We start from the raw sequence: 16,867 nt of genomic DNA on the forward strand, positions 1-16,867 counted from the left end.
ATAGTGTTTTGATCATGTTTTAAATCAGCAAAGTTAAAAAAAACATGCATTAAATTATACTAGCTTGTTTATTGCCGCATCATCAAATCATTTCTAATGCACATGGATTGGATCCATTTAACATTCAGCAGGCCAACATAAATACATAAATACAACAGAACAAAGATACAGTTTTAACAGTTTTCAGGTACAGAAATAAAGTAAACAAATCTAAAATAACACTGCATATTCTTCACCATATAAAATAAATCCATATATTATTATTACATGGACAGTAACATACTTCTGTCACAATTACTTCAAGTTAAACTGAACTTTTATTTTGACGGGTTGCCGTGAAGACCTTCGAGTTTCTGTTTGTTTATGATATGATGACAGATTTTCTCAAATTAAAAGGTAAAATGCTCACGAAGTGACTCTGGAGATGAAGTTCATGCATTCATGTCATCATATAGTGAGGCGGCAGAAGCTGAAAAACACCGCAAGCATCACGCATGCTTCAGTGTGTGTGTGTGTGTGTGTGTGTGTGTGTGGTAATTGAAACCGCGTGTCTGTGCCATTCATTCACACAGAGACACGCAGAACATACAGAATTCATATTTAAATAGTCTTTTTGTGGCTTAATATTCACAGACACGTCTATTTCGCGATTTGATTTAGGTGTACTGACCTACTTTTTATTCATCAAAACTGACAAATTCCATGACTTTCCGTGTTATACAGTAAATTACGTTTTTATGACTGGATTCCATCTGCATTTTCCACGTCGTAGAAGTCATAGGGCCCTATACATATTAATCCTTATGAAAGTTACAAAAGTTATTTAGTCAAGAGTAGTGAGCACATTTTTTTCTTTTGTTGTTTGATGAACATTAAAACGCAGACAGCAGCACAGCAGGAATATTAGATTATGGATTAATCTTGGATTATGCAAGAGACATTATACAGCTCAGTGCCTTCACACAGTTAATTAATAAACTGTAGGTTTGTTATATCGGCCTTTTTCATGCTATAGCTGATATGCTGATGGTTGTAAATTGATCAAAAAATGGCCGATACATCGTTGCATCTCTAGTACTAATCAGTTGTTCCACATGGTGCTCAGACCGTAGCATAGTACTGAGACTGCTCTCATTAGAGTCACTAATGATTTGCTCTTATCATCAGATCGTGGTTGTATCTCTCTATTAGTATTAATGGATCTTAGTGCTGCATTTGACACTATTGATCACAATATTCTTTTAAATAGACTCAAAAATTATGTTGGCATTAGTGGAATTGCATTGTCATGGTTCAAATCATACTTATCTGACCGTTATCAGTTTGTAGTAGTAAACGAAGAGATGTCATATCAATCACAAGTTCAATATGGAGTACCGCAAGGCTCAGTACTAGGACCGTTGCTGTTCACTCTGTACATGCTACTCTTGGGAGATATCATTAGTAAGCATGGCGTTAGTTTTCACTGTTACGCTGATGATACTCAGCTCTATATTTCTTCGCACCCTGACGAAACTTACCAATTCACAAAATTAACGGAATGCATAGCTGATATAAAAAATTGGATGACCAGTAATTTCCTACTATTAAATTCAGAAAAAAACAGAGGTTCTAATTTTTGGACCAAAAACCTCTGCACGTAATATCCTAGAATACTGTCTAACACTTGATGGCTGCTCTGTTAAGTCTTCGTCGTCTCTTAGGAACCTGGGTGTGCTCTTTGATACCAATCTTTCGTTTGAAGGCCATGTTTCTAGCACCTGTAAAACCGCATTCTTCCATCTTAAAAATATATCTAAACTACAACATATGCTCTCAATGAAAAATGCAGAACAGTTAGTTCATGCGTTCATGACCTCAAGGCTAGATTACTGTAACGCTCTACTGGGTGGTTGTTCTGCTCGCCTGATAAATAAACTACAGCTTGTACAAAATGCAGCAGCTAGAGTACTTACTAGAACTAGGAAGTATGACCATATTAGCCCAGTTCTGTCAACACTGCATTGGCTTCCTGTTAAACATCGTATAGATTTTAAAATCTTGCTAATTACTTACAAAGCACTAAATGGTTTAGCTCCCCAGTACCTGAGCAAACTCTTAATGCATTATAGTCCTTCATGTCTATTGCGATCTCAGAATTCAGGCCAGCTGATAATACCTAGAATATCAAAATCAACCGCACCTAAACTCTGGAACAATCTTCCTAGCATTGTTCGGGAAGCAGACACACTCTGTCAGTTTAAATCTAGACTAAAAACGCATCTCTTTAACCTGGCATACACATAACACATTATCAATTTATATTCTCAAATCCGTTAAAGGATTGTTAGGCTGCATAAATTAGGTCAGCCGGAACCGGGAACACTTCCTATAACACCAGATGTACTCGTTACATCAGAAGAAGAATGCATCTACGCTAATATTAGTCTCTCTGTTTATCCCGAGGTTTACCGTAGTCAGCCGGATCCGGGCCGTATCCAGGTGAGATCGAGGACCTGCGCCTTGACACGACCACAACGCACGCCTGAAGCATCAGCAGAGATTGAGTCAACTAGATCATCCCCTGTGAAGGCCTCATCAACACGACAGCCAGTGGCACAGTTCCTCAACAAACCGTCTGTACCGCCGTGATAAATACGATCCTCAACTGGATGGAACTGGAATAAATACTTTGACTGTTACGATCCCGTCGGACTTATGATAGCTACCTGAATCATAACAAAGCACTGTTCGCCAGAGGAGAACTGGCCCCTCGACTAAGCCTGGTTTCTCCCAAGGTTGTTTTCTCCATTTTTAACACCTGTTTGCCACCTGATGTCACCTGTTGGAGTTTGGGTTCTTTGCCGCTGTCACCTTTGGTTTGCTTAGTTGGGGACACTTGACGTTTGATATTCAACAGTGTTTTGCTCTGCCTGCATTGACACCATTGTATGCGAACTGAACTGAGCTGGATGATGACATCACTGTTTACTCCAGTACTGAATTTACTTAAGATGGATACTGACACCATTTTCTTTAAGAGCTGCTATGCAGCCAAAAATATTATATACCAGTTATCACTGTAAAGCTGCTTTGACACAATCTGCTTTGTAAAAAGCGCTATATAAATAAAGGTGGTCTGACTTGACTTGACAGTGGCAACACTCGCCCGGGCTGTTGTTTCACAGAAACTAAAGAGACTGAAAAACAACAAAATACCAGAGACTGCAACAAAAACAGACACCCACATTGATAAGCGCTTGTGCGATGGGGTTATGAGATAGCCGCAACTTTAGTTTAAAAGAGTACAAAGACATTTTTATTAGTCATAACTTCTGGAGAAAATAGCACAGACACTGGACAAAAATGAAACTTTCTAGAGCACATATGTCGACCTCCTGTGTTCACAAACGCTATCAAAGGGAGTATACTTTGAAAGGCTACGCGTTCGACTGTAGCATATGCGTAAAAAAACGAAGTATACTCTGGGCTTTAGGATGCTGCTAAAGTAGGCAGCATACACTGAGGCAGCTCACTAGGTTTTGGAAAGGAGCCATACTCTGCATATGGGGAGGGAGGAGGAGGAGGGGGAAAAGTGTTTGGCTTTTTCGGGAGGTATAAGCTGTGTCTGGCATCTGATGAAGGTAGTGGAGGGAAGATTTGCATTCATTAGGCTTGAGCCAATGTGAAGGTGAGGAAACAAATAAAGGCTGGATTTAGAGGCTTCTTATGTGGATACTGGCCTTGATGAATCATCAACAGTGGCTAAACTAATGTGTGTGTGTGTCACTTATAATTATACTCATAATTAATTTTCCTTGTTCATTACTGTGATTTGTATGTTCCTCTTTCATAAATTATGTGGCTGTTTTTGCATGACTTTCTACCATGTCCGATTGTTGTACAGTCAATCAGCATTTTAGTGCGGGCTGTGTGTGAAGGAGCATTTTGTTGACAGGTTTATACTGAACAAATATCAATGAATCTGAACGACTCCTTTGATTCCATTCACCAGTCCCTGGCATGAATCAAAACGCAGAACACATTTAATCTCACATCAAGCACCACTTTGAACTGGACCTGTGTATCCGCCTAATTACCATACCAAAAGTGGCCTCGGGCAGAAAGGAGAAGGAGAAAGTGCCAGAAACTCTTGCCTGTGGCCCACCGCCTCTTCTCCTGCAGATCAGAGTCTGAATCGTTCCAGAGATCAGGGAGCTGCGCACAACCTGTGTTCAATAGACCGCTAACAGCAATGAAGCATCCGCGTGGGCCGCACTCCATTGGCTCGGGAGAGTTCTGACCTGTGTGCATCAAAGGTTCTGGAGAGTTCCTGTGGAAGGTTGTCTGTGTGGGCCTGACACACATTATGGCTTCTTGTAATGAAGAAAGATTGTGTCAGACGAACACACTACTCTCATCTCATGACAAATAAGAGAGCTGCAGGATGAGTGTAGACAGCACTGCCTGACAACACCGCAGCGAGAGGAGGTGAAATCGATGGGGTGGATGACACAGGTGAAGGAGAATATTGATTTTGTGAAGATTTCAGAGATTCGCTGATTTTTGGAAGACTTTTTTGGGAGTCTAGCACACAGACTGGCAAACAACTTTTTAATGCCAAGGAAAACTTCTTAAAAGATCCTTCTAAAATATAAAGACTGCTTTATATTTTCTTGTATAAAAACAATCTATAATGTGTGAGGAAAATAGTAAGTGTTAAAGGATTAGTTCACTTTAAAATGAAAATTACCCCATTATTTACTCACCCTCAAGCCAAGGTGTATATGATTTTCTTCTTTCAGATGAATACAATCGGAGTTATATTAATAATCACCACGATGCTCGGAAGCTTTATCATGGCAGTGCACGGAAACCACCTGTTTGAAGCTCAAAAAAAGTGCATCCAATCCATCCACCCATCATAAACGTACTCCACATGACTCTGGGGAGGTTAATAATGGCCTTCTGAAGTGAAGCGAAGCATTTGTGTAAGAAAAATAAGCATATTTAAGACGTTATAAAGTAAAATAACTAGATTCCGCCAGACTGCCTTCTGAATTCAACTTACGCTGCATTCACACGGGGCGTCGGCGTCAACGCTTGACGGAGGGCGTGTCTGAAGCTTGAGCTGACGCGACCGTCATAGTACAACAGCCAATCACATTTTTTTCCAGTGTTGCATGAACGCAATTGGCTAGCGTCTGTGATCTGATTGGCTGACGCCTGCTTTGGCGCTTGAAAAGTTGAGAAATTTTCAGCTTCTGCCGTGAGCAACACGAGTGAAGCAACGCGACGATTCAGTTCGGCAACACATGACGTCACCCATTCAAAGTAAATGAGAAGCGTTAACTGTCAGTCAGCGGCCATGGGCGGGGCCTGAGCAGTGACTGCTCAGGCCCCGCCCATGGTTGCTGACTGACAGTCCTGCATTACCATAGTTTCCGCCCTCAGCGAGTTGTACGCTTTCCGCCATTTTCTCCACGCTCGAACAGCTGTAGTGACAATGTCTCGTAAGCAATCCCTGTGTTCTGTTGTTGGAAGTAAGAGTGAACATAAGAGCCTTCATTTTCTTCCAACATCTGAGCCACTGAGGACACAGTGGATTTGTTTTATTTTTGAAGGTAATGGGCCCCAAAATATACCTAAATTCGTTTATGTCTGCGCAAATCATTTCACTCCAGACTGAACAAGGGGCAATACAAGGCAGGCTTTGCTAAAAAGTTGTTACTAAAGGATGGATCTGTACCAGCTGATCGTGATCCAGCTTCACCTCCAGAAGAAGGTTGATGTGCCTGTTAGCCAGTTCCACAACAAATGCGGCTAAAGCTGTTGTTATCTTAGAGACCATATGTCTGTTGTCTATTTTAAACCTTGTACACATATTGTATAACCACATGTTTGTAAAGAACAGTGTAAAAGGTGATTGTATTGAAAAACTGTGTTTGTTTTCTGTAAAGACAAGACATTAGACATTAAAAATGCTGTTTATTTGCAAAGGCCAGCACATTACATGTTACTCAATCCTCATTTTGGCTGTGTGAGATTCTCCAGCTTTGCTGTTGTCGAGCAACCGAAGCACAAGCTGTTAAAGCTCCGCCCTCTTCTGGAAAGGGGGCCGGGAGCAGCAGCTCATTTGCATTTAAAGGGACACACACAAAAACTGTGTTTTTGCTCACACCCAAATAGGGGCAAATTTGACAAGCTATAATAAATGATCTGTGGGGTATTTTGAGCTGAAACTTCACAGATACATTCTGGGGACACCTGAGACTTATATTACATCTTGTGAAAAGGGGCATTATTGGTGCCCTTTAAAATGTAATTTATTTCTGTGCTGTGAAGCTGAGTTTTCAGCATCATTATCTTCAGTGTCACATGATCCTCCAGAAATCGTTCTAATATGCTGATTTGCTGCTCAAGAAACATTCCTTATTATTATCAATATTAAAAACAGTTGTGCTGCTTTAGGCTATATTTTTGGAAACAAAATAATATTTTATTGTGTTATAAAGTTATGTTATTTAGTGTTACCTTAGTGATATAATACTTTTTGTTTCTTAAATTTACTTAATATTTTGATAGATTCATATTTAGCAGCTAAATATGAAATTAGCCGTTGAAAAAGAATCTGCTGTCCATCCATTCATTTGTCCATCTGTCCATCCAGTCATCAGATGTGTTTTGCTCTTTAAATATGAAACTGTTGTCTCCTGAGTGCCCATCCAGAAGCTCTGGGCAGTTCATTGAAAGCCAGTCTTACGTTTTCTATAAGTAAGAGTGACAAGACTAAAGCTGAATCCCACCGTCCATCCCTGTGGGACTGTGATATGTTAAATGATGAGCTTCAGGACAAAAACGCCTGCCATTTAAATCCAACACTTCCTCCAAATGAAGATTTACACACAGGCGACTTTTCCCCCTGTCAGCTCTCGGCATCTCTCTCTCTCTCTTTCTCCACCCACAGGCCACCCTGGAAAAGCTGTGAGCGAGAGATAGAGCTTCTTGCCTAAATCCCCTTGATTTTTTCGCCCCCCCTTAATGCGCTCGCCGGTCGCCTCCATCTCCATCTCACATCTGCTTTATCTGAGCCATCAAATCTGTGGCTACAACATAATCACCAGCGCACAGCGGTCTGACCGTTGCCCGCGGCCAAATCAGCCACCCCGCCTGTCACTCTTAAGACTGCCATGCGGCTGTTCTTCACACCGACCTTTGTGTAAGAGGACTTTTTGTATCATTGCACTTGGATTTCAAAGCTCTCCACACAGTTTTCATGTGCATGTGTGTTTTTGAACTGTGTATAAAAGCAATAAGCCCCAAAAAGCAGTGGTTTACAGTGAATTTAGAACAGCTAAGGGGGGAGCGTTGTTTTTTTAGACCCCCTTAGCGGTCTAAATTCACAGAAAAGCAAATTGAAAATAATTAGTGTAGCTGCTGTTCATAAAATTTCAATCAATAGATAGTCATGCTTTTGATTTGATATAACTTTCAAAAGACATTTAAAAATAAATGAGGGCATGGTAAAAAAAAAAAAAAGTTTCCAAGACAGTTTTAATGTGACAGAATAAGTTGAAATCTGTTAGTTAAAATAAATCTCTAGTTCAAATATGGAGTTTGAGCTTGAATCATGAGTATATATGGAATCTGTAGTGTCAGTTTGTATGAGTATACACTACTGTAGGTGTTGCGATAAAGAAAGAGGTCTTGTGGGTTTGTTGGAGGTTTATGTTGCTTAACGGCAGCCTGATCCTTTTTACTGCTCTGATGGAAAGCCCCTTTCTGTAGGAGCCGGTGACCAAGCACTAAATTTATCCTGCTCACATACAGAGATTGAATCCAAAACCCAGCCGGATAACCCGGTGGATCAGCCCGTGCCTGAAATATGGTACACAAGCTGAGAGTGAAAGAGAGTGAGGGAATTTATAGTGTGTCTCCTAATAGCAGCCGCTCTGCAGCTGTAAGTCAAGCGTTTCAGATGCTTGCAGGACAGAACTAGAAGAGCCTCACAAAGTTTTGTCTGAATTCTGAAGGGCTTATGTAGTTTGGGAAGTTTCAGGAGAGGTTGCTAGAGTGTTCTGAGTTGTTGCTATGATGTTCTGATGTCGATCTGATTTGTTGCTAGTAGAGCTGCATGATTAATCGTAAAAAGGATTGCTTGATTCTCGATTCAAACACCCAATGACAACGACGCCTATGTCTATTAAAGCCAAAATCACACTGGAACATTCAAATCTGTGTTCGCGCAGCTGCTGACCCATAGAGAGCAGTTGTCATGTATAGGTATGAAACTGTGCCCAAAGTCCCTTTCAAGGAAAGTCTGTTCACTCGGCGGCCGTATTTGCAACACTTCCGGCAGCTATTTCGGGTATCCAATCTATTTGAATGGGGGAATCCTAAAATCTCAAAAACTGCTTGGCGAGCTCTCAATTAAATAACATATTTCAAATCAGCAACAAAATCTGGCATAAACTGTCCCATAAATGTTGTTTCTTATGCTCAAATTGCATTAAAAAAAGCTTATTTTTCAGGCTAGACCAGCCAATGCACATGTGCAATCCTAAGCGCTAGTCTCATGTTCATGTTTCTATAGGAACCGGAGCTTCTAACAGCAGCTGCAGTAACGCAATGACTATCAATCAGCGATTGGCTCTTTTACTTAGAAGGCGGGACGTATTCCCGAAACAGTATGAACTGTCTTTCTATATCTATAGTCTTTGGAGTACCACACAAGTCCTGAAAAGTAAAGCCAAAGCGTCTCAATCGCCCCCAAGCAGCTGGATGCAGTATAGGTCATAAACCCCACCCTCTCCATGTAAACAAATGGGATGTGAGCCAAAGTAAATCAAATTACACTTCAAATATTTTTTTCCAAAGATGGTTTCTGTCATTTTATGCAGTTTTCAAGTGTTCATTTTTTGAATACGTTTGGTTTTAGTTAGTTATTTGATGCTATAAAACGAAGGTGTGCGTCATGATTGACAGCTGTGATTGACAGCTTCTCGGAGATAAGTCGTCACCGGGGCGCCAACGAGCTTTTTCTCGGGATATGACTATGTGGTTAGTAGTTTAACAAGCCTTCAGTTGTAGTACAATCAGCAGACATCAAAATTGGAGCAGTCAGGCTACTTAAAAAAAGTTCAGGGGCGTGTGCTTGCGATTGATTCTGCAGGACCTTGATACTGCGGCTCTACTTCACGCTCACTACTGCGCAGTCTCTGGCTCCAAAACATAAACGTAATTAGCGCAAGATGACAGTGCCATCTTGGGGCATTAGCGGCTTTCCGGCAGAATTGGGCTACTTTAACAGTGTTGCCGTGGATTGAAGCAACCCCAATAATATGATGTTTAGCCCTTGGAATGCGATTTTTACCGGGGGACCCCCCTGAAATGCGATTGGGCTAGTTTTGAGTAACAATTGGGCTGGTTGTGTTATGAAAACCTGGCAACCCTGAATGGAAGAGAGTGAAGATCTTTTTTACAGTCTATGAATGAAACAGTTTCACAAACAGTCTTTTCAACATCACAGTATGATTGTGTCTGTTACAAGTATTAAAATTATCACAGAAGAACTAGGATAAAAGTTTATAGTTCTGATATAATTACTGATGTCTACAGTAGCGATCAAAATAGAGCAGAACCCCTTTTGAAAGTAACTTGGCTCTTCAAATAAAGGTTGTATCCATTACATCGTTACACCACTAGGTGGCGACAAGTGACTTAAATATGTATTTGTCATTGAATCATTCATTCAAGAGATTCTTTCAAAAATGCTGATGATTTATCCAGAAATGAAACAAGTGAAGTATTTCATTGAATCATTCATTCAAACTGAGTTTTTTAATTAATACAGATTAATTAAACATTTTAAATAGACTGCAGCAATTAACATTTTGTCAGAAGCTCTAGTAAATTACATGTTATTTTGTTTGTCTGTTCAGAATCATGTTGAATCATGTTCAGAATCAGTTGTCTGTTCAGAATCATGGGAGAATCGTGATCTCTATTTGAAACAAAAAAATCATGGTTGTCTATTAGCTTTGGACCTAATAGAGACCAATCTGTGCAAGTCTGTTTGGCAGAGAATGATCTGTGAGAAGAGTACATGTGCATGCATTATACTGTATACGCACACAGGAATAGAGACATACAAAGTCTGTAAAAGATGATAATTTGATCCGGGGAGAGATTATTACTGAAAAGAGCTGATTTGAATTTTGCTGTGTTCCTCCTTTACGTCAAAGCAGGGCTTCTTATGCGCGATAATTCGGCAAACAAAGCTCAGCAGAGTGAGAGTGTTACTGCGAGTTCACTGTACTGGTGATTAGAAGAGCTTCAATTCCTCTGAGGATCTTGTGGAGAGGCATCAGCGGGATCACATTTGATTTGCAAATAGTTTTGATAAGACAAAAGTGTGATGTTTTGTCTTGTTTTTTTTTTAGAAGGCCCTGAAAAGCAGCAGCGGCTCAGTGAAATGGCTCCTCGGCTTTTTAGCTTTTTCCCAAAGATGAAAGGCAAAGGCAGACAATTTCCATTAGCGATGTGGCTTCCTGTGGTTGCCACAGCAACATTGCAGCATCCGTTGTGATGTTTCCAGATAAAACTCTCAAAATTTAGTGCTATTATTGTGCATTAAAGCTGGTGCTATTACAGTGATTCACACAGGCCCATTTTGTCCTGATAACCTCTCATTGCTGTCTTATATACGGTATTTTCCATCACAGAATCCATGTATGAAACATCATAGATGAGAAGAAGCCGTGGTTTATTCTTTTGTGCAATAGGAGGTGAGAGGAGGTGATTAAATGATCTATTGTGCCATGAAATGAAGTTCTGAAGTACTTTAACTGATTGCTGAACATGAGTCAGGCCTTTCTTACACACGCTCGCTTTTTTCTCCTGACTCCCAGGAAGTGAGACGTTCCTCTGTGTGTGTGGATCTACTGCCACAGACATTCTCCCTGATCAGACAACAAAACCAGCACCTGTGAGAAGAAAAAACTCAGTATGGAGGGTGAGAAACATTCATGTGCAACATTAACTGACTTATTATGATATGTCATCTTTGCATATTTTGATTACCGTCATTATTTTTTTATAATATTAATTTTTACACAACTTCACAAATGGTTAGAAGCACAATATGATTTAATCATGTGAAGTACAATTATATTACATATCATATAGGCTAGTATTAAAAGCACAATATGTACATTTTCACCACTAGAGGTCGCTTATTCAAAACAAAGGCGTAGCTTGATGATGCCTTGATTTTACGGAATCATGGGATGTGTTGTCTTCGTCTACAGCTGATGGAAAAGAATCTGATGGGACTCGAGCAGAAATCATGTTCATGGATGAGATTATTAACGTTACTGTAGTATGAAGCAGAACAGGGCCGAGTGCTGCGCAAGCAGAAACGAGGCCGCTGGAGCGATTGCTAATGAGAGACGAGCGCGACACACATCTCGAGAGCAGCGGAGCTTATTATGTAATGTAAACTTATTAGTGTATCAAGCATATGTGCAGTGCTGTTTTATCATACTAGATACATTTGTGTGTTGAAAGTTGTTATAATGCTACTCTGCGTTCACTCGGCGGCTACTATGAGATACTTGTTGCACACTGCAGTAAGCTAGATCAATATTGGTCATAGTAAAACATGGTACTCGCGGTAAATCAAGAAAATGAGATTTAAACAGCACGACTTACTATGTTGAGCTATATAACATGATTAGTTTTCTGTCGATGAATGTATTTATCAAAACAGTTGCTGTCTAATAAAATACATAATATATTAAAGCGTCTTTGGTGTTTCAATGGAAACCGAGGGTAACGCAGATATGATGTTATTGATAGGCGACGCACGGACACGGTCCGTGTCCTGGTTAAAATTGCTTATTCCTCTGGATTTAAACATTCTTGGAAACATTTAGGATAATGTAAGTACACAAAAGTGGTTTGTTCTAGTGGTTTTTAGATATTTTAGATATTTTAAAAATCTTACATATTGTGCCTTTAATATGTATACACTATAGCATTCAAAAGGTTGGGTGTCTGTTTTTTATGTTCCTTTTGAAAGAAGTCTCGTATGTTCACAAAAGCTGCATTTATTTGATGAAAAATACAGTAAAATTATGAAATATTATCACAATTTAAAATAACTGTTTTCTATTTGAATATATATTTAAAATGTAATTTATTCCTGTGATCAAAGCTGAATTTTTAGCATCAATACTCTACACAGTCTTCAGTGTCACATGATCAGAATAGAATTTTTTTGTAACAATGCAAAAGTCTTTGTCACTTTTTATAAATTTAATGCATCTTTGCTGAATAAATTATTTTTCAAATACTATTACTATGTAATTACTATGTAGTAACTACAATTACTATGTAATTGCTGCGCTCGTATCGGTTCTTCATTAGTCAGCTTTCGTAAAGAGCAGTCACACTTTAGATTGCCAAAAATCTGTTGCTCAGATTGATTGCAAAGGCAAACAATCTCCCATCCCTGAACTTGCTCTCCAATGATAAAATTGAAGCAAAAAAAATCAGTAATATTTCACACAAAAATAAAAACTGTCATATTTTACTCATCTTAATGTTGTTCTCCCCTGTATAATACACTGATTATATCTCCCTCAGTTTTTTTTATCTATAATTTTTTTATGTAACTCAAGCATAAATGAGATTTCAGAGCTGAAGTGGAGAATAGTGAAAAAACGGCTTAAATGTTGGTCTATTTCTCACACAAAGCAGTTATACGGTATGACTTAAGACTCAGAATATAGTTCTTGGGTTATATGGATTATATTGAGGGTACTTTTTATGGCTTTTGATAATATATCACCATCAACTTTCACTGTATGGAAAATAAATAATTTTTAGTGAATTATTCCCTGAAGGTAGAATAAGAGCACAAAACTTCAGCAGTGCATTACTAAATGACTAAAACACCATTTGCTTCATTCAGCTCTCTTAGATGCAGATTTATATAGTGATCTGTAAGGAAATGTGTTATATAATGCAATGAAAGAAAAGCCAATATGTTTTTGCTTTTCTGCCTGTGACATTGGATGTGAATTTTTGTTTGTTCTTTTGCTGTGCTTGTTTACACTCGTTTTATAGCTAATCAGGGGAAATCAGCGTCTGCCTCTCAGACTTTGACTTCCACAGAAATGTGTCAGGAAAGCTCAAAGTAATTCTTGCCACGGAAGTCTTTGATGAAATATGAATGGCAACAGATTCTTGAATTGATGTTTCCTAATGAATATGCATGAGTGCATACTCCCATTGTACAGATGTAAGTATAAGCTTTTTATTTTTGTCGGAAACGGGTCTGAATATTTCATTCAGAAGAGGTTTATAATCAAATTTTTCCTTTCAGCTTTTTTTGTTTGTTTTGTTGGAATAGCAGGCATGTGTGCATTGACATAAATGTTTAAATATGCCACACTGTACATGCACAAGCATATTTAATCACTCAAACACACCATACACACACTAACATATGTATCTACACTCCAATGCAGACAGTGATGCAACTCTCTCATGGGCGAGAGACGAACTAAAAACAAACAGCTCTTTCTCACTCGTCTCTCAAGTGTCTCTTTCACATGGTCCCTCTGTGTTTTTGTTTTAAATACATAAAGATTATAAGAAAATTAAGTGTTTCACCATTCCCATAAAATTATAGTTTACTAAATTATGAAAATTATTGAAAATAATTTCTGTACTGCTTTATTTCTATACTATACTATAAAAATGCTTGACCAAAATACATCTTGAAAGGCTCTGAGCCTTTTACATGAAGTGCAAATATAAGACGCCACCTATATGTAACAGGGTTTACATAGGTTTACATAAATGACAAAGAATAATATAATCAGTTAAAAATAAAAAGAAGGAAATAAAAAACATGTCACATAAATTAACCTGCATTTGGAGTTAATGGCGAAGTATCATCATATATTGTTAGTTTGTCATAGGGCTGACAGATGAAGGAGTATTACTCTGCGTCTCAGACAGAAACAGCATTGTGATGGAGATTTTATGAGGAACAAGATGGAGGGGTTTGGCTCAACGCCTAGATGGAAAGCACAGGACGACCTGGCTGAGACGTCTTTTAGAAAGCGTTCGTTGTCATTTAACCAAATGTGGGTTAGTCATCAAGGGTTTCCCTGCCACTCATCTGCTGTTTAGCATACAAGGCGCTTTTTTATTTAGTAAATACTGTGGCAGCCATGTTCATTCCTGCTGAAGCTTTTTGCTTACTCACTCGTGACTGTTTAAAATCTATTCGGTCGTAGTCCTTATCATCCTGTCTCGGGTTTATGCTGCAATAATGACTGCTATACGGCCTCTTACCTAAGAAAACATGAACTATTAATTTCTGTTTAAATTAACTCACTGTGACAAGAAAAATATTTTCTATTCATTCTGAGTTATGTTTTGCATTCAGTTCTGTCATGACAACTCCCGGAGTGTTTGGCATGGTAATGGATATGACAATGTTAATGGGTCATTGACGAATAAGGTTTTTAAAAGTGTAAAAAAAAAACATAATGGAGATATAATTAATTTTGAAGTTTTATTACGTGTTAAGAAAGAGATTATGTGGTTTTTATAATCAATCATTTACAAGATGGACAAAATTTGCCACATAAAAAGTCATTTGGTTTAACCAAAATTTCGGTTTTACCGAAATGACACTTTCGGTTAGACCAAATGACGATATTTTCAAACAATGCTAACAGGCTGATATCTAGCTAGCTAGCAAAATGACAATCAAACATTTTATATTTAGTTCAAGTTTTTAAAATATTACAACATTGTCCATGTTTTATAGCAGTTGTACCGAATGACCTGATGTTTCAGGACGTGTGTATGAGCAAGTGAAAACATGAATTTTTTAAATAGTTAAAAGAGAGTTAGTTACTTTGCTTCACGACCATGTGGTCCTTTGCAGGTGTCTGAATGATGTCACATCCTGTTACATGATACTGACCGCATGACTTGATCCAAAATGGTCCCTTTATATTGGTTACTCCGAATGACATCAATGAAATTTATTTTTCCAGACATTCTTTTTTTATAACAAAGCAACGACTTCTACACATAATTTTAATACCATTTTGCACTATGTTGATATATGATGTTATAAAATCATGCCAGAATAAAAAAATATACAGTCGAACCAAAAATTATTCAGACATTTTTGATATATTTGATATATACTTTGGATATTATATCTTTGTTTTTTATTATTATTTAGGCCTTTGGACAAAAAAATGACCCGTGATTCACGTCATTGACCCGCAAACTGGTATGGCAAACGCTGGGCAGGTATTTGAAAGTTGAGCAGCAAGCTCATTGGCTGCTTATACAACAGGAACCAATCAGCTGTGCTCTATAGAGAATGATGTGATTGCAAGCAGATTGAGTAAAGGGCCTATCAGCCTGTGCCATCTAGAGTTTCATGACAGAACTTTGTATTTAAGATCTGCTCTGACTGATTCAGTGAGTGAGTGAATCATTAGACCAGCAACCTTTGAGTTCAGGAATGATTCATTAAAAATAAATCAAAGCTGTATGCAACCAGACAGGACAGCAAAAGTAGAAAGATGCATTTCTATTTATTGTCTTTGTATTAGTTTGTAGCACCCAATCGTTCTCTCTCATCACTTTCCGTTCACACTGCAAACTCAACACTCAGCTAAAACATTTCTTTATCCCGTCGCTTTGTAGATTTAGAGGCGGCTCGGCTCGGCTCTGCTGCTGTGGTTTCTGCTGGTAAATAAAACAAGTTTTTTAGGGGGAAATCTAAAACGCTTAATGTGAAAAACACTTCAAGGAAACCAGATTTCTTACTTGTAATACACATTATCTATTACCAAAAAAAAGCCATAATCCAAGGACAAAGACAATGTTTTTTAAGTTTTCTACCCCAAAAAAGCCCATTATAAGGAAATAGCCTAACATTGCTTAATGTACCGAAGCAACAACTCAGAAACACAAAATCTTTTAAAACTTACAGGCTGTAAAAACTTACAGGCTGTAAAAACTGTCTACAGGCAATAGGATAAAGGCATAATTAAATAGACTTTTCTTTATACCCTATTGGGTTTCTGTGGGAAACAAGTTTAATGCAAAACTTTGAGCTTTACGTTTAGATTATAGGCCGGTGTGCTCATCCGTTGGACTTTAGACAATGTTTATGATTAAAAAAAATGGTCTTGCATGCCAAAGTATTTGTAAATGTTAAGCTGTGTCTATATAATGGATTTGAATGGGTAAGAGGCGTAAAGTAAATCTTTGTGTTTTGATTATGGCATCGTTCTTGCGTGGAGATGGTGTTTATGTTCATTAAGGTTTGAGAGAAATTCTGCGGTCATTGCTTTGGTACATTCATCAAAATTTGTTTGTTTTATAATGCGCTATTCAGAGGAAGAAACCGCTCTGCAACATTGTTGTCTTGTTTGTTGGAGTGTGGTGTGGTTGTTTTGGCAGTAGATGGTGTTTATGACCAGAAGTGTGAGAAATTTGGTTGTTTTTGTACTACATTGAGTCATGTGAAGGTATTTAATAGTGCAGTGCTCAATTGAGGAAAATTGCAGATGTTTAAGAACCCGTTAACAAAATGACATCTTATGAAAATCATTTGGTTCTAGTGTTTCTTATAAAACGGAACCAGTTCTGACTGAGAATCAGTTCTCAATTCCCATAGTCCCTGTGGTGATAAAGTACGATCTCTTAATAGCCAATTGCATCTGGGAGAATGGCCAAGCCTGGACACTGAAGTGCTGTAAAGAGTGATGTGAAAGGCCTAGCTGGAGGCATCAGAGGAATTAAAGCATATGCTCAAAGCACCCCATTTGTTAAGTGT

At 38.4% G+C, this 16,867-nt stretch overlaps 1 protein-coding gene across 2 annotated transcripts in view; it reads left to right on the forward strand.

Annotated features, from left to right (window-relative positions):
* LOC127518467 (xin actin-binding repeat-containing protein 2-like) overlaps window positions 1-16,867 on the forward strand; it is a 108,738-nt gene that overhangs the window by 22,958 nt on the left and 68,913 nt on the right. For both annotated transcript variants that reach the window (XM_051905162.1, XM_051905163.1), the window contains exon 2: window positions 10,890-10,993. In XM_051905162.1, coding sequence (XP_051761122.1) covers window positions 10,987-10,993 — 7 coding nt within the window. In that variant the 5' untranslated portion in view covers window positions 10,890-10,986. The remainder of the gene's footprint in view (window positions 1-10,889; window positions 10,994-16,867) is intronic.

The sequence above is a fragment of the Ctenopharyngodon idella genome, chromosome 9 (assembly GCF_019924925.1).
Source record: "Ctenopharyngodon idella isolate HZGC_01 chromosome 9, HZGC01, whole genome shotgun sequence".
Taxonomy (NCBI): Eukaryota; Metazoa; Chordata; class Actinopteri; order Cypriniformes; family Xenocyprididae; genus Ctenopharyngodon; species Ctenopharyngodon idella.